We start from the raw sequence: 21,702 nt of genomic DNA, 5'->3' as shown, positions 1-21,702 counted from the left end.
ACACATATAGCAACACGTCCGTGGGCCAGGGAAGCACTAGAGCATCGACTCCTTCTGCGCCCCGTTCCCTCCGACGGCTGAAGAACCGTGGGGCCTTTGAGTTGCGAGCGGTGGCCATCAGGTCCAGGCGTGGCGTTCCCCACCTGGCACAGATGAGGCGATATGCCATGTCTGGTAACTCCCACTCGCCTGGATCCAGCCGATGCCGGCTGAGGAAATCCGCCTGCACGTTGTCCACACCTGCGATGTGAGACGCCGCCAAGCTGCTGAGGTGTTGCTCCGCCCAGATCATGAGCAGCCTTGCCTCCTCCGCCACTTGCTGGCTCCTCGTGCCCCTTTGACGATTGATATACGCCACCGTGGTTGCGTTGTCCGAGAGCACCCGAACCGCCTGGCCCCGTATCCACGGTAGGAACGCTTGCAGGGCCAACGACACCGCCCTTGTCTCCAAGCGGTTGATGGACCACCTCGACTGCTGGCTCGACCACTGCCCCTGGACCGAGCGGCCTCCGCAGACCGCCCCCCAGCCGAGTAGACTGGCATCCGTCGTCACTACCGTCCAGGAGGGCATGACCAGAGACACCCCGCATGACAGATGATCTCGGGAGAGCCACCAGTGCAGACTGGCCCTGGCACAGGGCGTGAGAGGCAACGGAAGATGAAACTCCTCCGAAACCGGCTTCCAGCGGGAAAGTAATGCTGATTGTAACGGTCGCAGGTGAGCGAATGCCCAAGGGACCAGAGCGAGGGTCGACGCCATGGAACCCAAGACCCTCAGGTAATCGCAAACCAGCGGGCACCGCATGGACAAAATGTGTCGCACCTGTCGCTGGAGCTTGACCACTCTCTCCTGAGTCAGCGACACCATGGCCCTCTCGGTGTCGAACAGGGCCCCCAGATACTCCAACCGCTGCGTAGGCTGCAGATGACTCTTGGACAAGTTGACCACCCAACCGAGCGATCGCAAGAGCTGTAGGACCCTGGCAATCGTCTGCCGACACTCGGCCTCCGATTTTGCTCGGATGAGCCAATCGTCCAAGTAAGGATGCACCAGCAGCCCTTCCCTCCAGAGCTGAGCAGCTACCACCACCATCACCTTGGTGAAAGTGCGTGGAGCCGTGGCGAGGCCGAAGGGAAGAGCCCTGAACTGGTAATGGCCGCCCAGGATGCAGAACCTCAGGTACCGGTGATAAGCCGGCTGAATCCCGATGTGAAGATACGCCTCCGTAAGGTCCAGAGAAGCGAGGAACTCGCCCGGACGAACCGCGGCAATCACCGAGCGGATCGTCTCCATCTTGAACCGCGGTACCCGCAGGCACCGGTTGACGCCCTTTAGATCGAGAATGGGCCGAAACGCTCCATCCTTCTTTGGGACCACGAAGTAAATGGAGTACCTTCCCTTGCCCTGCTGATCCTGCGGCACAGGAGTAATTGCGCCCAGGTCCTCTAGACGCCGGAGGGTGGTCCGGACAGCGGCGCGCTTGACGAGGGCCTTGCAGGGTGAGACGATGAACTTGTCCGCCGGGAGCCGAACAAAATCTAACGCGTAACCGCCTCTTATCACAGCGAGGACCCACTGGTCGGAAGTTATTCTGGTCCATGCCTCGTAAAACAAGGTGAGCCTCGCGCCCACGTAGGGTACGAGGGCTGGAGGCAACGAGGGATGGACCCGTCTCGTTTCATTGGGCCGACTTGGACCCCGAGCCGGACGAGGGTCCACCGGTTCTGTTGAATTTCTTCCCTCGAAAGGACTGGGACCAGGAGGACGATCTAGCCGAGCCGGACCGATAGGACTGGCCCGACCCCGACGCCCTCTGCGGCCGCTGACGGCGGTTGGACCGGAACCTGTTCCTTCCAGAAAAGGACGACCGCTGCCTGGGCCTGTCCTCCGGCAACTTAAAAGCCTTGTTCTCGCTCAGGAACTGCATCAGCTCGTCCAGCTGCTTGCCAAACAGGAGCTTACCCTTAAAAGGTAAGGACCCCAGGTGGGCCTTGGACGCTCCATCAGCAGCCCAGTTGCGAAGCCAAAGGAGACGACGCGCCGAGACCGCCGACACCATCGCTCTGGCCGATGTTCTGATTAAATCGTGCATCGCATCGGCGGTGTAGGCAATCACCGCCTCCAAGTTATCCGCCTGAGTAGCCTCCCCCGAGGAGAGGTCGGCGTTCGCTTGCAGGACTTGGGCCCACCGGAGCCCCGCTCGCAGTGCAAAGGTACTACAAATGGCTGCCCGCACTCCCAGTGCGGACACTTCAAAGATCTTCTTCAATTGCACCTCCAGCTTCCTATCCTGGATATCACGGAGGGCAGTAGCCCCCGTAACCGGGATGGTGGATCTCTTTGTAACCGCTGACACCGCCGCGTCCACCCGCGGGAGACGCAGCAGTTCCAGCGCGTCCTCTGGGAGGGGATAAAGCTTGTCCATAGCCTTACTCACCTTCAGCCCCAGTTCCGGGGTATCCCATTCCCGAAACAAGATATCAGAGGCCGAGAAGTGAAAAGGGAAGGCCAGTGCAGGGCCCGCCAGGCCCAACAGCACTGGATCCATCTTGACCCCCTGCCTGGACTCCACTGGAGGAGGATCCACGCCGATCTCGTCCAGAATGGCAGGGATAAGTGGAGAAAGTTCTTCCCGACGAAACAGGCAGACGACCTTGGGGTCATCACCCTCCGCCGCCTGCGGCCCCTTGCCGGCTCCCGGCTGGGCCTGCCCCTCGTCTTCGTGGCCCTCCTGGCCCTCAGGGGCTCCCGACAGCGCTTCCTCATCCGAGGAGGCGGTGGACGCTGACTCCGACTCCTGCAGGTCGCCCCGCGGCTGCCTCTTCTCCCGTGGCACCCCCCGGGCGTCCCGGGTCCGAGCAGCTCTCTTCCGGGGCTGGGAGTGCGCATCCCTGCCCCCTGAAGCCTTCCCAGCCTTTAGTTTGGACTTTTTATATTTCGCCAGTTTTTGCAGCAATAAGGAAAAATCCTCCGAAAACGAGCCCTCCGATCCGGAGGAGTCCTCCCCCGCACAAGGGCTCCCCGAGCCATGGTTCCCCGGGGGCTTTCCCCCCGAAACCCTGGGCTGTGGCGATAGCGCGGGAGGCTGGGCGCCATCTTGGAGTGCCCTCCTCGTGGCTTCCCTCACGGTGGACAAAATGGCGTCCGTTCCCGCGCTAAGCGGGAACGGATCAAAAGACGCGGCCTCCGACGCTCCGGCGCGCGATGGCGAACGGGCCCCCCGCGATCGACCCCCCCGGGCGACCTCCGACGAACCCTCGCCACCTGTAACGCATCCGGAGCAGACCCCGTCCCTGGAGAGCCACACGCGCGGCAAGTCGTCCCCCTCAGCATCCTGGACCACCTCGGCGAACAGGCTCCCCAACTCGCGCCCCCCTTCCGCGAACGAGCGACCCGACCGGCGAAGGGACGGCGAAGAGGGAGAGAGCCGGCGGCACAAAACTAAAACACGCTGGTTTGTTTTTTTTACTTAGCCGCTAGCCGTGGTCCTGCAGTCTTCAGCTCCAGCGGGGGTGAGTGAACCGGGCTCCCCGGTGTCACCCCCGACGCTGCTGCCAGCACAGGCCGGGTCCTCGACCCTCAGCAGCGGCCTCGACCTGGAGGGGATGGTCCTCTCAGGACCTTCCAACCCTCCTGGGAGGCTCCCCCAACGGGAGACTTCTATCTTCTTCTTAATGTCTTCCTTGAAGAAATGTTCTCTCCTTTCCTTTTTTTTAAAAACACACTGCCCTAACAACTTAGGACTAAATACAAACAGATCCCTGACTGACTACCCCGAGCCACAACAACCAAGGATCACCGAGACTGTGGGTGGACCTGCCCCATCTGCTGGAGACAGAGAAAGACTGAGGGGCTGTGGGTGGCACCTTACTATATGTAGGGAGCCCGTCAAGTTTTGCTCTGTCTCCATCTGCTGGTGCGGAGTCACAACCCAGGTGTCTGGACTGATCCGGGTACGTACAGGGAATGAACATTTTGCAGCCTCAAGAAGATAACCTGACACACCTTCATAAAATTTCCAAAAAATTGCTGCTTGGCATAGTACCAAGTAAAGCTATCTCAAACACAACCATGTCACAAACCAGGACATACCGTTGCAAGGCGTTTCAGGAGCTGGATAGCTAAGCGTGGTAGAGCAGGGTCATGCTTGTGATAGATATACTTGGCGAGGACCGCAATGAGATTGTTCCCATGAGCACCTGGAAATAAGAGGATAGATTCATAGATGAGAGCAGAGAAAACATTCAAATGCAACAATAAGAGCAAATATAGGAGCAGAAAGGGTTCAGGGGCCCCAGGAGCTGACAACACTACCTGCACTAAAGAAATAAGGAAACAGCACACGTACAGGAGAAAATCACAATGTGAAGCTGGTGATGAATAAATATTACAACTGCATCCGTCCACCAGCCTTTGTCAGAGTTTTGGCCTTAAGATGACAAAGTTCCCGGGATCCCCAGCAACATGTCCAAAATAAGACATCTAATCAGCAAGGCCAATTTCCCACCATTAGAAGAAAATGAGGGGTGGAACACAGGGGAGATACATACCATGCTGAGTGAGAGCCTGCTCCAGAGGAGAGACAATGTCAGAGGGAGGCTTCAGGCGAATGACGTTATTGGTGATGGAGAAAGCCAGTTTCACCGTCTGGATGAGCAGTTGTCCCTGTCCCTCTGACCCACCACTGTGTGTAGCACAAACAGAAGCATAATGGCAGATAAAGAATCCCAAGCTCCTCTTGCCTACCCATTCTAGGAATGCACCCCTAAATCAATCCTCACTTTTCCACCGCTAATAATCCACAGTGCTTATGTCAGGGATTTCTTGAACTCAGATATTGTTTTTGACTTCACCATCTCCACTAGGAGGCTGTTCTATGCATCTATCATTCTTCCTGTATAGAAATACTTATCTACATTACTCTGGAGCCTATGCACCTCCAGGTTTATGGCATGACTTGTTCTGGAATTTCCTTTCCACAGAAACTTATTTACCTTGTCTGCATTATTTATACATTTTGGGTATTTGAATTTCCTGTTCGTACCCCGGATCAGTCCAGACAAGTGGGTTTATGCATCCCTACCAGAGGGTGGAGGCAGAGAACAAAACTTTGAGGCACTACTACATAACTGAAAGTGCCACCTGCAGTCCCTCAGTATTTCTCTGTCTCCAGCAGATTTCCCATTGATGGTCCAACTGTGCCAGCATGCAGCTTACCACGTACTGCAGGAAGGTTGGCCAAGGCTGAGGTTTGAAGCCAGCTTGACTCGATTTGGCCTCGTTTTGCCGTGAATTAGCTTTGAGGATGGGGAGGCTGGGACCTCTGTGAGACCCCCAGGGGTGGCAAAAACACGATGGCGGCTGGGCCAGCTCTGGCGATCCTGGGGGGGGGGGGGGGTTGGAGGAGCCAGTGGCCATTTTGTCAGCACGTGCTGGGAGACAGGCTGCTATTTCAGAGCCTCTGATCTTCCCTCCCACTAAACAGGACCCTGCTGGTGGCAGGAGAACGGGAGAGGCTCAGGGAGTCACTGATCAGGACTTTAGCTCCTCAGATCTGGAGTAGTTTTCCACGGATTTTGTGCTTTTCCTCCATAAGGCTTATTTAGCCAGGAAGGATTTAGGCTCCAAGAGACCCTTATCCAAGAAGACCCAGGCAGCCAAGAAGGTAGGGATCGGAGGCCTGTGGAGACTAGAGATCCTGCGCTCGTTGGGACTCAGAAGGGCCACGGTGGAAGAGGATTCGATGGAGGGGGCGGGTGATCCTGATCAGATGCAGGGGGGTCCGGTGGATCTGGACAGAGACCCTTTTGTTGCCTTGGTTGATCCGATGCAGGAACCAGACCAGGATCCAGTGGATGCATTGTGAGATCCAACACAGAATCTGGATATGGAGCTGATTGCGGAAGGTGATGACCTGCAGGTGGTCCGTCTGCTCCGGAGGGAGGAACTGGTGCTGCTGATTCCCCAGGTGTTGGAAGAGCTGGGGATTAAAGTCACCCAGGAGGACTCTGATAATGAGGGGGTGAACCCAGTCCTGGAGGGATTACGGGGACCCCCTAAGGCTTTTCCATTGCCGAAGGTGAAGAAGATGGTGGATCAGGAGTGGAAATCTCTCGAGGCAGGCCTGAAGGTAGCATGGGCTATGGTGAAGTTCTATCCCTTGCCGGAGCAGACCTTGGACTCAGGAGAATACCCAAGGTAGATGCAGCTGTGTCTGCAGTTACCAAAAAGACAACCATCCTGGTAGCGGGGTTGGCGGCTCTAAAGGATGTCCAGGATCAGAAGCTGGAAATTCTGTTCAAGAGGCTTTTTGAGGTTTCAGCTTTGAGTCTTCATGTGGCGGTGTGCAGAGGTTTGATGCAGAAGGCCTGGGTGCAGAAGGCACATGTCAAGTGGTCAGGGCGGCGGCTGAGTCAGCTCAGGTAGCTCGCTTGGAAGCGGGAGTGGCCTATTTGGCCAATGTTCTTTATGACATGATCCAGACTTCCACCAAGAGAATGGTCTCTGCAGTAGCGGCACAGAGCCTCCAATGACTAAAGCCCATCTGTCGAATCTCCCCTTCAAGGGGAAGCTGCTCTTTCGGGAGGCCCTGGAGCAACTCATGAAGCAGTTGGGAGAGTCAAAGGGTAATAAGACAGAAAGGCCCCCAAGAAGCCCTCTCTGCCACAAGCTCATTTTCGGGAGGTGTGGAGGTTTCATGCAGGCAGGAGCCCTGGCCTGACGTCGCAGAAGAAGAGTTCTGGCAGACAGCAGTCCTTTCGGAGTCAGCGCAGATCCTAAAGGACAGTGGTTCTCAAGGGGGCAGCGGAATCAAGATTGGGCAACGAAGGCATGTTGGTCTGCACCTCTCTGGAGGCTATTGGAGGGAGGCTGTCCCTTTTTTTATGAGGAGTGGACTAGAATCACGTCGAACAGGTGGGTCTGCTCAGGGTCGCCTTTGTGGTCTCCCACTGCTTCTCCCTGTGCAAGTGAGAGGTGATGTGGGATATACATCGTTTACAGCTCCTGCATGCCACTGTACCGGTGCCCCCTCAAGAAAGGGGGCAGGGTCGGTATTCCATATACTTTGTCATGCCAAAAAAGGAGGGGACTTTTCGGCCCATTCTTGATCTGCAGAAGATCAATGCTGCCCTCAGAGTGCCACGGTTTCGAATGGAGTCGTGCACGGTGATAGTGGCAGTACGAAAAGGGGAGTTGACAGAAGCCTATCTTCATATCCCCATTCAGCCCAAACATCAAAGGTTCCTGAGGTTCATGGTTCTGGGAGAACATTTCCAATTTTGAGTTCTTCCTTTTGGGTCGGCAACAGTGCTGCGTACATTCACAAACGTGATGGTGGTAGTAGAGGTAGCACTTAGGAAGGAAGGTATCCTTCCTTCCTAAGTGCTACCTCTACTACCACCATCACGGTAGTAGAAGGAAGCATAAGTAGTAGTAGAAGGAAGCATAAGCTCTAACCCGTTAAATTATTCGTATCACGTTATATTTATTCTACCTGCCTTTATCTTCCTTCCAGCTTGTCTTAAGCTTCCAAGTTTTTCCATTCCTTGTTGATTGTAACTTTGACTTATTCCTTTTTCCTTTGTTATCTATTGTTTACCAGAATTGTTACCTCAGTTTACCCTTGTTAAAATGTAAACCGATCCGATATGGTTATCTACTATGAAGGTCGGTATAAAAAACTGTTAAATAAATAAATAAATAAATAAATAAATAAATAAATAAATCCTGGTGCATCCGTACCTGGACAATTGGCTGATACAGGGGAAGTTGGAGTGGAGTGTCATCGCTCAGTCCAGCAAGTACTGCAACTTCTGAATTCGTTGGGATGGGTGATGATCCTAGCAAACAGTCATTTGGAGCCGGCCCAATCGTCGAAGTATCTGGGAGCACACTTCAATACCCGGTTAGGGAAGGTGTTTCTCACTTTGGAGAAAGCCATCAAGTTGCAGTCAGGTCCTTCGACTGCTGTGCCTGTCGTTGCCCAGAGACTGGGATTACTTGCAGTTTCTGGGTTCTATGGCGTCTACACTGGAATTAGTTTCATGAGTCTTTGCTCACATGCCTCCTCTGCAAGGGGCTGTGTTGTCCCCGCTGGGATCTGCTGTTGGAAGAATTTCAGCTTCCTTTACCGTTGCAGGTGGATGCTAGGTCTAGTCTGTCATGGTGGCTGTTTCGGCACAATCTGGAGAAAGGGATGGAACTGGAGGTGCCCAATTGTATGCTGGTGATCACATATGCCAGGCCTCTCTGGCTGGGGGGTGATTTGTCAAGGGAAATCAGCCCAGGGTCAGTGGTCGCTGGAGGAGGTGACCTGGCCTATCAATCATACGCAAAGCCTTGCTGTGTTTCTTCTGCTCTAGTTTCTAGTTTATTCGTTTTTTTATACACTGTCGCATCAGTAGGACCTTCACAATGGTTTACAATACAATGAAAGTAAAGAAAATACAATAAATCATTAATAGGATCAAAATACTGGTAAATAAGTAGCTGTAAAATAATAAATAATTAAGAACTAGTACAAATACTAAAATCGTAAAATCATAAAAAGAAACTACAGTATAAATTACAAAACATTAAAAGAAAAGTGAGCCATGAAGTTAAAAGTTTCTTAATCTAAAACATTCAGGACAAGTCGGTGCGAGTGTTTTCGGACAATGCGACGACAGTGGCATACATCAATTGTCAGGGTGTAACGAAGAGTCGTCCAGTGGCGCTGGAGGCACAAGAACTATTCATGTGGGCGAAGAAACATCTGGTGAGAATAGCTGCTTCTCATGTCGCTGGTGTGGACAATGTGCAGGTGGACTTCCTCAACAGACAGTGTCTGGATCCAGGGGAGTGGAAGTTCTCGGGAGACCTTCGCCTTGCTGCAGGCAAGGTGGGGGGAGACCAATGGTGGACCTCATGGTGACTCCGGCAAATTAAAAAACAGATTGATTTTTCAGTCACAGAAGAGAGGTCGGATGAGAGGGCATCAATGCTCTAGTTCAACCGTAGCCGACAAATCGGTTGTGATACATGTTCCCACCATGGCCTCTCATAGGTCGAGGGTTGCGGAGCATCGAGCTTCATCTGGGCAGGGTGACTCTGGTGGCTCCGGAGTAGCCATGCTGACTGTGGTTTGCGGACCTCTGCATCTAGCGGTGGACGGTCCCGTTCGCTTGGCCCATCTCTCAGGATTGTTGCGTCAGAGGCCTGTATTTTCAGACCGGAAGGATCGCTTCTGGCTAGTGGCTTAGCTTTTGAGAAGAGACTACTCCATTTGAAGGGTTATTCAGAGCCTGTGATTGCGATTTTGCTTTAGGCAAGGAGACCTTCCACATCAATGGCTTATGTCCAAGTGTGAAGGGTGTTCGAATCTTGGTGTTTTCAGAACAGGGTGAAACCTTTAAAGGTGGACATTCCGCAGATCCTGGCCTTTTTGCAGAGCAGTTTGGCTAAGGGTTTGGCCAATAACTCCCTTCGTGTCCAGGAAGCAGCCATGGGTTCCCTTCAAGGTAGGATTCAGGGAAGACAGTTGGCATCTGATCTGGATGAGGGATTCAGGGAATATCATTGGCATCTGATCCGAATGTGGTTCATTTCCTAAAGGGGGCAAAGCATCTTCGTCCTCCGGTTTGGAAGCTCTGACCAGTATGGAATCTGAATTTGGTTCTTCAGGTGCTGTGTGGTCATCCCTTTGAACCGATGAGGAGGGCATTGTTAAAGGATTTAACCCTGAAGGCTATTTTCCTGGTGGCTATTTGTTCAGCCAGGTGAATATGTGAGCTGCATGCATTGTCATGTAGGGACCATTTCCTGCGTTTTTCGGAGGATGGGGTTTCTTTATGGATATTCCTTCCTTTTTGCTTAAGGTGATGTCCTCCTTTCATCTTAGCCAGGTTGTCGAGCTACCGGCCTTTCCGAATGGCAAGGGAGCTTCACTTATTGGATGTGCATCAAATTCTTTTGCAATATCTTAAGATGACAAATGCCTTTCAAGAACAGGATCATCTGTTTGTCCTGTTCAGAAGGAAAATTAAGGCTTCCAAGGACACAACTGCACAATGGTTGAAGGAGATATCTTCGGCTTACATCTATAAGAGACGGTTGGTGCTGGAGGGGTTGAGAGCGCATTCCACTAGGGCGCAGGCAACCTCTTAGGCGGAGTGTCAACTGCTTTCTCCGCAGGAGATTTGTCAAGCGGCGACGTGGTCTTCTCTTCACATTTTTACCAGACATTACCGCTTAGATGTGTGGGCGCCAGAAGAGACGATTTTTGGGGAAATAGTGTTGTGCGTGGGTCTTTCGGGTTCCCACCCAGAATAGAAGGGCTTGGGTACATCCCACTTGTCTGGACTGATCCAGGATACGAACAGGAAAGGAAAATTGGTTTTCACCTGCTAATTTTCGTTCCTGAAGTACCATGGAAAAGTGCAGAGACCTATCCCCATCTTTTAAAAGACTTCCTCGCTTCCTGATGTTTCTGGACTAGTATGAGATATACTCAAATTAATGAGAGGTGTACATAGTTTGGTATGTGTTATGTGTTTTGTGTTAAGTCAAGGGGGCGTATTTCCAGGGGGCTCCAACTTTAATTCTCTTTTTGCCCTATCCTTTATTGGGGGTTTGTTCACAGATATCTTGGCTTGGGTACAGGTAAATACTGAGGGACTGCAGGTGGCACTCTCGGTTATGTAGCAGTGCCTCAAAGTTTTGTTCTCTGCCTCCATCTGCTGGTAGGGATGCATAAACCCACTGTGTGGACTGATCTGTGGTACTACAGGAACAAAAATTAGTAGGTAAGAACCAAATTTTCCTATCTATGTCAGATCCCTCCATCATTCAGACCCATCATTTTCCCATTGACTGTACAGTAAAAACATCTAAAAAAATTCCAGACTAATTGTTCATCTTGCTTTATAATGAATAGAATTTATAGGCTCAGATTATAAATGGAATTATTAAGGTAACTGTAATATTATATAATTGGAAATCAAAGTGATGTACAGATAAAAAAAATAATTAAATAATATAATTAATAAGAGATTATTTAACAATTAATCTTCCAACCCTACAACCTTTTTCTGAGTTCATGAGACTCTTCTCTTCAGTGTTGTAGACTCACCTGCCAGGCTGGGCTGCCATGACCATATCTATGGTGTCCACCCCAATGCCCATGATGTTGATAATAGCCTGTCCTGCCTCGGTGTTTGCCAGGCTGAAGACACAGAGGGACTGCAGACTGGGAGCGCTGCTGCAGAACACAAACACAACAGTAAGGAAGATTCCTGGGAGACACAACAAAAGGAGAATTCCCTCTAGGCACATTGGGTCTACTTGTCTGCTGTGTATAGTTAGGAGGGAATGTGATTTCATCTTACCTTCTGTGTGGGTCTGTTTCAGGACACAGGTTGAGAATAGCATGAATCAGTTCAAGGATCAGACAACCTGAAAGAGCAGAAGGACTTTGATTTGAACCTTAACGCTTTCTCAAGTATACAAACCAAGTACAAATTTGTATTTTTCATTATTGTACTTCTCAGCTTGTGTATTATGGCCAGTACCAAGTACATCTCCTTCATAATGAGGAAGTCTTGTAGGTTAATTTTCAGCAGCCCATATAAGACTAAAATCTGCAGGTAACTGCATACTAACCAGAATTTTCAAAGGTGAGGACATAGCAGAAAGGAAAGGAAAATTGCTTTTTTTTTTTTAATTTTAATTTTTATTGAATTTTCAACAATGTTTACATTTATTATAATGTCTCCAGAAAAATACAGAGATTGGAAAAGAAAGAAAAAATAAACCATTACATCTGGCATTAATACCTATTCAAGAAAAGGATATACTTTTCCCCTCTGTTTATCATAGGTAAAAAGGAAGATCCAAGATGTTAAGAAGCAGATATACAAGTAATAATCGAATAACAAAGATTAGCATTAGCATAAGATAACCCATTACTATCTTTCAAATATAACCTAACCTCCCCTGGAGACAAACTTAGGAGTGTGTGTCCAGATATTCCCGTAGATGCGATGGTTCTGTGAAAACATATTTAGCATTTTGAAACAAAAGTATCATTTGCAAGGGAACCGTAAATTAAACTTCGCCCCTCTAGTTACAACCTCATTTCTCATAAAGAGAAATTTTTTTCTTTTTTCCTGAGTAATTTTTATAATGTCAGGAAAGACTCGCACTTGCTGACCATGAAATTGTTGATCCGGATTTCGAAAGAAAAGTCTAAGTACAGAATCTCTTTCTGAAATATAAGTAAACGTCACTAATAAAGTTGCTCTTGATATTATAGGTGTCTCAGTAGATTTTTCCAATAATTCTGTCAAATTTAATGATGATATTTCCTCATTTGCTTATGTTTCCTTTTCTTTTTGATCCTTAAATGATGGTATATAAAATGCTTTTGATATGGTTGGAATATCCGTTTCTTGAAGCCTCAAAATCTTTAAGAAGTAACTTTTAAGCATTTCTTTAGGTGGAATAATTCGAGACTTAGGGAAATTAAAAAACCTCAGGTTGGATCTCCTCATTGTATTTTCAATCACTTCCATTTTGTTTTGACTGCAAAGTTTCTGACTTAATTAAATTGCCTTGAATTTCCTTAATTTTCTTTATTTCTTGTTCCATTTCTGATATAGAAGTCTCCATATGGCTTGTCTTATTCTCAATACATTGCACTCTATTAGCCTGATCTTTTAACATTATTGAAATAGACTTAATGGATTTATCCATACCCAAGAGTAACTTCCACACCTCCTGTAAAGTAATTTTTTCTGGCACAGTCATCGTCATCTCACTAATATCTGGCATTATCACTCCTACCTCCAGGAGATTTCCTCTGTCCGCTTTTAGTTTCCTTCCCTTCTGATCCACAGCTCCTCGGCCCTTGGAGCCCTGCTCTGGGCTCTCCGAGTCGGTCAGTGTATCACTACCAACTCTCAGGGTCGGCGGGATCTCAAGGGTGGCTGGAACAGCTGGGCTTCCAGATTTCTTCTCCATTCTCTTGGGAGGTCCTATTGGCGGACTAGGAGTCCTAGGTGCTTCGGGGCTGAGGGATGTTTCTTCGGCCATTGCGGTCAGTGTCTGCTTCTCGTCGATCTCGCCAGCAGCCCCTCCCTCTGGTCTCTCAGTAACAGGCCTCGCAAATACCTCCTCAATCCGCGGCTGTCGATCTTTGGATGTCGGCATTAAGGTAAGCTCTCGAACTCGAGCCTTTCTTTTAGTATGTGGCATCGTGAAAGAAGCAATATATTTGAAAAGAGAAAAGAAATAGAAAGGCTCGAAAGAAATTTTTACCACGGAGCAGAGGGTTTCTGCGTGTGCTTATGCAGGCGCCATCTTGGATCTGGAAAATTGGTTCTTATCTGCTAATTTTCGTTCCTGTAGTACCATGGATCAGTCCAGACACCTGGGTTCATCTCCCCCTATCAGCAGATGGAGACAGAGAAAAAAACCTTGCTGACACTGTATCTAAGCAACCGTGCCACCTGTAGTTCATCAGTATATATCTATATCAAAGCAGATAACAGCAAAAAATATGGAACCATTAAACAACAATTAACAAGAACATGGAATGCAACAGAGAATCTTACAGCTGAGCAGAAGACTCTCCCCTTAATATAACCTCCTTCTAATTGGGTGGGCTCTGGACTGATCCATGGTACTACAGGAACGAAAATTAGCAGGTAAGAACCAATTTTCCTTTCCCTGTACGTACCTGGATCAGATGTACCAAAGCCCTTACCCAGGGTGGGACCTGGAGAGTCCCACTCGCAAAACACTTTCGCCAAAGGAAGGGTTTGCCGGAGCCCCAACATCTAAGCAATAGTACCTTGCAAAAGTATGCAGCGACTTCCAAGGCACCGCTCTGCAAATTTCCTGTGGGGAAACAAGTTGAGATTCTGCCCACGAGGCTGCTTGCGAATGCGTGGAGTGAGCACACAAGCCTTCTGGAACTGGATGACCCCGTGTAATATACGCGGAAGAAATAGCCTCCTTTAACCATCATGCAATAGAGGCTTTAGAAGCCTTGGAGTCTCTATTAGGACCACTCCACAGCATGAAGAGGTGATCGGACCTCCTAAAGTCATTGGTAATCTCGAGGTAACGCAATAAAGCTCTCCGAACATCTAGACGTTTGAGCTCCCTTGCATTAGGATCAGACGCCAGTAAGTTAGAAAAAGCCGGAAGTTTCACTGACTGATTGACATGGAACGCTGAAACCACCTTTGGTAAAAAGGAAGTTACTGTCCGTAAAGAAACTCCGGATTCCAAAATCTGAAGGAAAGGATCTTGACAAGATAATGCCTGTAACTCAGAAATTCTTCTAGCCGAACAAATGGCGACGAGAAAAATTACTTTAAGTGTCAAATCCTTTAACGTAGCCCTTCAAAGTGGCTCAAAGGGAGGTTCACACAGAGCTTTAATAACTAGATTACAGTTCCAGGATGGACAAGATTTCTGAACTGGAAGACGAAAATTCATCGTACCTCTATGAAAACGAACCATGTCCGGATGAGACGAAATAGAAGAACCTTCAAATTTTGCCACGGAGAGAGCCCAGTGCTGCTACTTGCACTTTAAGAGAACTAAGAGATAAGCCCTTGGTGAAGTCATCCTGTAAGAAAGATAATATTTCAGGAATTAAGGCCCTAAGAGGGCGAATTCCCCTGACAGAACACCAGGACTCAAAAATCTTTCATACCTGAACATGAGAGGTTAGACTTCCTTCTAGACTGTAACAATGTGGTGACTACCGAGTCCGGGTAACCTTTCCTTTTCAAACGCCTCCTCTCAAAAGCCATGCCGCTAGACAAAAGTGAGAGTCTGGTCGAAAAATATAGGACCTTGTCGAAAAAGACATGTCAGGTGGCCGAAGCGAAGTGGGCCGTCCACTGCCAGGTTGACCAGATCCGCACACCAACCAACGCACCTCTAGAGCCACTGCCTTGCTTTTGGTTCCGCCCTGCTGATTTATATACGCTACTGTTGTCACGTTGTCCGACAGTACTCGAACCGGACGATTCCGTAGTAATGGCAGAAATTCCTTCAAGGCCAAGCGAACCGCCCTGGTCTCTAGAAGGTTGATAGACCACGCAGACTGTCTCGTGGACCAGGATCCCTGAACTGAATAGGACTGACAAACTGTTCCCCATCCAGAGAGACTGGCATCGGTAGTAACCACCATCCAATCGGGAACTTTGAGGTCCACTCCCCGACTGAGATTGGAAGTCTAAAGCCACCATGACAGACTGTCTCTCGGCAAATCTTCCGATACTGTATTCCAGCGGGACAACAATGCTGTCTGTAGTGGTCTCATATGGGAAAACGCCCAGGGAACCAAGTCCAGTGTGGAGGCCATCGAGCTGAGTACCTATAAGTAGTCCCAGACCTTGGGTACCTGCAACCGCAAAAACCGGCGGATCTGTGCCTGAAGTTTCAAGATTCGATTTTGAGAGAGAAAGACTCTGCCTATATGAGTATCGAACCGAGCTCCTAAATACTCCAAAGTTTGTGTTGGTGATAGTTGACTTTTGTTGTGATTCACTACCCAACCTGTAGGACTTCGAGAACTCTATGAACTGACTTGCGGCACAGATACTCTGACTTGGCTCTGATCAATCAATCGTCCAAATATGGGTGAACTAGAATACCCTCCTTTCGAAAGAAAGCTGCCATCACCACCATCACCTTGATGAAAGTTCGCAGAGCCGTGGCGAGACCAAATGGAAGAACCTGAAACTGAAAATGTTGACCCAGAATCATGAAGCTGAGAAAACACTGAGAGTCCTGTTGGATAGGAATATGTAGATAAGCCTCCATGAGATCCAAGAAAGCCAGGAATTCTCCTTTGTGTACAGCCGCTATGACTGACCTGAGGGTTTCCATCCTGAAGCGTGGCACCTTGAGTTTTGCATTGACCTTCTTTAAATTGAGTATTGGTAGAAACGAGCCCTCCTTTTTTGGGGACCAGAAAATAAATGGAGTATCTCTCCCTTGACAAAGCTCTGCTCTGGGAACTGATACTACCGCATTTAACAGACATAACCAGTCTAGAGTCAGTTGTACCGCCGCCCGCTTGACCGGATAGCTGCATGGGGAAATTAGAAAAGGTTTCTGTACGGGATGAGCAAATTCTAAAACATAACTGTTTCTTATCACATTGAGAATCCACTGAGTGATCTTGGCCCACTCTTCGTATAAGTGCCGTAAGCGACCTCCTATAATAGGAACGACGGAGTGGACCAGCCTGGCATCATTGGGCAGACTTATCTCCTGTTCAGGAGCCAACAGAGGATCCCCTAAAGGACCTTCTGGCTCCACGAAAGGATTGTCCCCATACTTACCCCCGCAAAAAATATTGTTTCTGCGATCTACTGTAGGACCGAAAACGAGACCGTGATTGAAAAAATCTCTTACCCTTAGGTTTATCCTCTGGTAACCTGAGGACTTTATTGTCTCCAAGAGACTGGATCAGCTGCTCTAGATCCTCGCCAAACAAGAACTGACCTTTGAAAGGCAAGTATGCCAATTGTGCCTTAGAGGAAACATCCACCGCCAATTGCGAAACCAAAGCAACCTTCGGGCAGCCACAGCTGATGCCATTACTCTGGAGGACGTATGTACCAAATCATAGAAAGCATCCGCAATGTAAGCCACAGCTGCTTCCACACACTCAGCCGTATCCGTGTCCATGGCTGATTGAGACAAATTACCTTGAAGCTGCTTTACCCACCAGAGACAAGCGCACTGCAAGAATCTTGAACAAAGCACTTCACGCAAACCCAGGGACGCCATTAAGGTGTAACTCCATCTTATGATCTTGTACATCTTTTAAAGCGGCCGAACCAATAACCAGAATCGTGGTGCACTTAGTCACAGCAGACAACGCCGCATCTACTTTCGGGAGAGAAAAAAATTCTAAATCCTGTTCTGGTAGAGGGTAAAGTTTCCCCATGGCTCTGCCAACCTTTAAACCCGAATCAGGAGTCCCCCATTCCTCTTCTACTAACTTCCTAACCGACTTGTGGTAAGGGAAAAAAGTTGGAGGATCTAGGATGGCATCTAGTACCGGGTCTTCGCCATCCAAATCCTGGTTCTCCTGAGGTATTTTAACCCCAAGAACCTGGTAAGCCAAGGGAAGCAAAACCTCCAGCTCTTACCTTTTAAAAAGGCAGGCCACCTTAGGATCCTCTGCCTCATGAATAAAAGAGACCGGGTCAAACCCTTGACCCGCATCCTCGGTAACAGGAATAACCAGAGCCACCAGGGGAGCTTGGCCAGATCCCAAACCAGTACCACCAGGAGCTATGATAGCGTCCTCTGGATCAACCGCCCCAGCTGCATCACCCTGCGGGCGAAAAATCAAGCCCTGTGCTGAGGGAACCCTATTACCAGGCATAGGAGACCTCCTGGGAACCTCCCCCCCGAAGGACCCTCAGTGGGCTGGACTAGTGGAATCTGTGGCTGTGTAGACCCCCCCAAGCCGCTTTCTGTCTGGCCATATAGGCATCATGAAGTAACAAAACAAAGTCTGCGGAGAAAAGCCTCCCTGCACCAAAACCAGCATGGTCTGGTTGAAAAACAGGCAAACCAGAGCTTTTCTCCCCTTCTAGCCCTCTCTGCCCGTTCCCCAACCCGGAACGGGCCAGAGACAGAGATGAAGGACCCTCCCCCACCCCCCGGCGACGCAGGAACTGCCACGCCAAAATCCAAAATGGCTGCCGTTCCTTCGCTAGCCGGGTGAGGTAAAAAAAGAAGTTGCAGCCGGTCCAAAAGACAACGATACTCGACGCTGTTTAGCGAGAGAAGGAGCCACAGACGAACCCTCCCCATCGTTGGCACAGTTAGCACATAACCCCGACCTATTAAGCCGGGAAGAATCAGAGCCGCATGAATGGCATGCCATGCCGCGAGCCATAAGGTAGAGATAAAATTAAAATCCTTTCTCTGAAGGTACTCACCACGACAGAAGAAAAGGTCCCCTAAACAAACAGCCAGAGCCCCACAAAAAGCTCCTACCTAAGGGGAGGAAGTCGCTCACCTGTAGAGCAGTGCTCCGCTGCAAACAGTTTTTCGGGGGGTTTTTTTTTTTTTTAATTAGCTTTAGTTAAAAATGAACAACCTGCCCTGAAAAATAGGAAAAAATAGCCAAATAATTCTTGTAATTCTCAGCGGCCTCGTGAAGGGAGGGATCTGGACAACCAGATTTACACCTCACAAGCGCCCAGACCAAGCACACACAAGGGTGCCAACCCCTGGCTCGGCCGCCTCAACCAGACAGGGAAGAACCCTAAGGATTCTAAAAAAATTAAAGAAACCCCCAGGAGAAGGCTCAAAAGAAAAAAATTAGCCAACTGCAGGATTAACAGCCTCTGCCATCTGCTGGAGACAGAGAAATACTGACAAACTACAGGTGGCATGGTTACTTAGATACGGTGTCAGCGAGGTTTTTTTCTCTGTCGTCATCTGCTGATAGGGGGAGATGAATCCAGGTGTCTGGACTGATCCGGGTACGTTCAGGGAAAAATGGTTCTTACCTGCTAATTTTCATTCCTGTAATATAGCAGATCATTCCAGCCCAGTGGTTTTGCATCCATACCAGCAGCTGGAGTCAGAGAACAAAACATTTAGGCACTGCTACATAAAAGAGTGCCACCTGCAGTCCCTCAGTATCGGCCTGTACCCAAGTCCCCAAAAATAAACTTCAAGTAAGGGGCAATCTGGCCCAAAATTTGGACCCCTCCCAACTAACCAGAGGTCTAGGTCGATCCCTAAACCAACAAAACATACACCAGTAAACCACCGGCCCTGCTTAACCACGCATTTAATAATACAAAACCAATTATTTCTTCAGACTACTAAAAGCTCAACAGACTGTCTTTCGGGGTCAGAATGGGGTGGGCCTCTGGAATAATCTGCTGTATTACAGGAACAAAGATTAGCAGGTAAGACCCAATTTTCCTTTCCTGTACATACTCAGATCATTCCAAACCAGTGGGATGTACCCAAGGCACTCTACACTGGGCAGGCCTCCGAAAGACCAGCAAGCAGAACGCTCTCACTGAAGGATGCCTCATCCTACACCCTTACATCCAAACGATAAAATCTGGTGAAAGTGTGAATGGAAGACCAGACAACTGCCCTACAAATTTCCTGTAGAGAGACAAGTTGACACTCTGCCCAGGAGGCTGCCTGCGCCCTTGTGGAGTGAGCCCTTAACCAGACAGGAACCTGCCTCCCTTTGGAAATGTACACGGAACAGATGGCTTCTCTAACCATCTAGAAATGGTAGCTTTCAATGCTTTGTCTTCCTTATTGGCCCCAACAAATAAGACAAAGAGGTGGTCTGACTGCCAGAAGTCATTGGAAACTTTCAAATAGCATAAAAGGACATGCTGCACATTCAATAAATGCAGCTCCCTCTCCTGGGGGGAATCTTGTGACCAATTCAGAAACCCTGGAAGCTCCACCGTCTGATTGACATGAAAGGAAGACACCACCTTGGACACAAAGGATGGCACTCTTTTCAAGGAAACCCTGTTGCTGTAAATTCACAGGAAAGGGTCTCTATAAGCTTGTAGCTCTGAAATCCTCCTTGCCGAACAGATGGCCACCAGGAACACCATTTTCAGAGTCAAATCCTTCAACAACGCCCTCCTCAACAGCTCAAACGGAGCCCTGCAGAGAGCGTGGAGTACCAAATTTAAGCGCCAATCAGGGCACACTTTACACACCGGCAGGCACAAATGTTTTACACCTTTAAGGAACATAATATCTGGATGCGCCGCCAGCATCCGACCCCGAAAACAGTCTCGAAAGGCGCCTAAGACAGCTACCTGTACTTGAAGCGAATTAAATGCCAAGCTCTTAGCTAACCCCTGCTGCAGGAAGTCTAAGTTCTGCGACACATCTACAGCCATGGGGCTCAACTTCCTCTGTAGACACCATCCTTCAAACAATTTTCAGACCCTGACGTACACCATCGACGTAGCGGGCCTCCTAACCTGAAGAAGAGTGGAAATGACTGACCCCTTCAGGCATAACCTCCGCCTCTCAAAAGCCAAACCACAAGACAGAAGTGATCCTCCCAATCCAAGAATATGGACCCCTGCCGAAGAAGTCGCGGAAGATAGGCCAGTCGTAGAGGGCCTTCCACCACCAGACGCACCAGGTCTATGAACCAGGGATGCGGGGCCACTCCAGCGTCATGAGCACCACCATCCCGTGATGCGCTTCTATCTGCCTTAGAACGTGGCCTATCAAAGGCCATGGAGGGAAGATGTAAAGAAGGATTCCCGTGGGCCATGGACACACCAGAGCATCGAGCCCTGCCAATCTGTTCTCCTTCCTTCAACTGAAGAACCTCTTTGTTTTTGAGTTGGTTTGCGTCGCCATCAGGTCCAACTAGGGAGCACCCCACCTGGCTCAAATGTGATTCCATGCCCCGTGGTCAATTCCCAATCTTCTGGATCCAATCACTATCTGCTGAGGAAGTCCACCTGCACGTTCTCTACCCCCGCAACATGTGACACGGCGAGACCCCCTAGATGAATCTCGGCCCAGGTGAACAACTGTTGTGCTTCCAGCGCCAGCGCAGAGCTTCTTGTTCCCCCCTGCCTGTTGATGTATGCAATCGTCGTCGTGTTGTTGGACAATATGAGCACCATCCAACCCCTGACTAAGGGCAGGAACACTTGAAGGGCCCAGCAAACCGCCCTGGTTTCGAGTCTATCTTTGGACCAAGATTTCTCAGTCACTCACCACAGGCCTTGAGCAGTCCTGTCTTGACACACCGCTCCGCAATCGGAGAGACTGGCATCCGTAGACACCACCACCCAGGGGGTCCAGATCCACCCCTTCTATAAATTGTGACGTGACAGCCACCAAGAGAGACTGAGTCTGAGTTTCCGAAGAAGAGGCAAGGGGATATGGAACTGATCCGATACAGGACTCCTCCTGGACAACAGCGCACGCTGTAAAGGCCTCATGTGCGCAAAGGACCATGGAACCAACTCCAAAGTGGACACCATGGAGCCCAGGACTTGGATATAATCCCAGACTGTTGGTACCCCCAGTCGAAGAAGGCACTTCACCTGAGCCTACAATTTCAGTACTCTGTCTGCTACCAGGAAGACCTTGCCCTCCTGAGTACTGAACAGCACTCCCAGGTACACAAGACATTGCTTGGGCACCAACTGGCTCTTCTGCAGATTGATGACCCAACTGAGAGACCGAAAGGGGCCAATTACTCTCCGAATCGACCTCTCGCAGTCCTCCCGAGACTTCGCCTGGATGAGCCAATTGTCCAAATACGGATGCACCAAAATCCCTTCCTTGCGCAGAGCCGCTCCCACCACTACCATCACCTTGGTAAATGTGCGAGGCCTTGAGGCCAGACCAAAGGGAAGAGCTCGAAACTGAAAGTGCTGACCCAGTACCTTGAACCTTAGGAATTTTTGATGGTCCTGTCGAATCGGGATATGCAGATACGCCTCCGTCAGATCCAGAAACGCTAGGAACTCCCCTTTGCGCACTGCAGCAATCACCGTGCGGAGCATTTCCATTTGAAACCTGGGCACTTGCAGGCACCTGTTTACCTTCTGCAAGTCGAGGATAGGTCAAAAGGAACCTTCCTTTTTGGGAACCATGAAGTACACCGAGTACTGTCTGTGGCCCTATTCCGCAGGAAGGACCAGACA

General features: G+C 49.5%; 1 protein-coding gene across 6 annotated transcripts in view; it reads right to left on the bottom strand.

The window, feature by feature from the left end:
- NUP188 (nucleoporin 188) overlaps nt 1–21,702 on the bottom strand; it is a 370,052-nt gene that overhangs the window by 136,125 nt on the left and 212,225 nt on the right. For 5 of the 6 annotated variants that reach the window (XM_029612592.1, XM_029612589.1, XM_029612590.1 and 2 more), the window contains exons 22-25: nt 11,368–11,434; nt 11,112–11,240; nt 4,552–4,685; nt 4,094–4,200 (exon numbers count right to left, since the gene is read on the bottom strand). In XM_029612592.1, coding sequence (XP_029468452.1) covers nt 4,094–4,200; nt 4,552–4,685; nt 11,112–11,240; nt 11,368–11,434 — 437 coding nt within the window. The remainder of the gene's footprint in view (nt 1–4,093; nt 4,201–4,551; nt 4,686–11,111; nt 11,241–11,367; nt 11,435–21,702) is intronic. The other variant, XM_029612591.1, reaches the window with a different exon arrangement.

The sequence above is a fragment of the Rhinatrema bivittatum genome, chromosome 8 (assembly GCF_901001135.1).
Source record: "Rhinatrema bivittatum chromosome 8, aRhiBiv1.1, whole genome shotgun sequence".
Lineage (NCBI taxonomy): Eukaryota > Metazoa > Chordata > Amphibia > Gymnophiona > Rhinatrematidae > Rhinatrema > Rhinatrema bivittatum.
The sequence above is the reverse complement of the archived record's forward strand: the minus strand, read 5'-3'. Positions and strand labels throughout refer to the sequence as shown.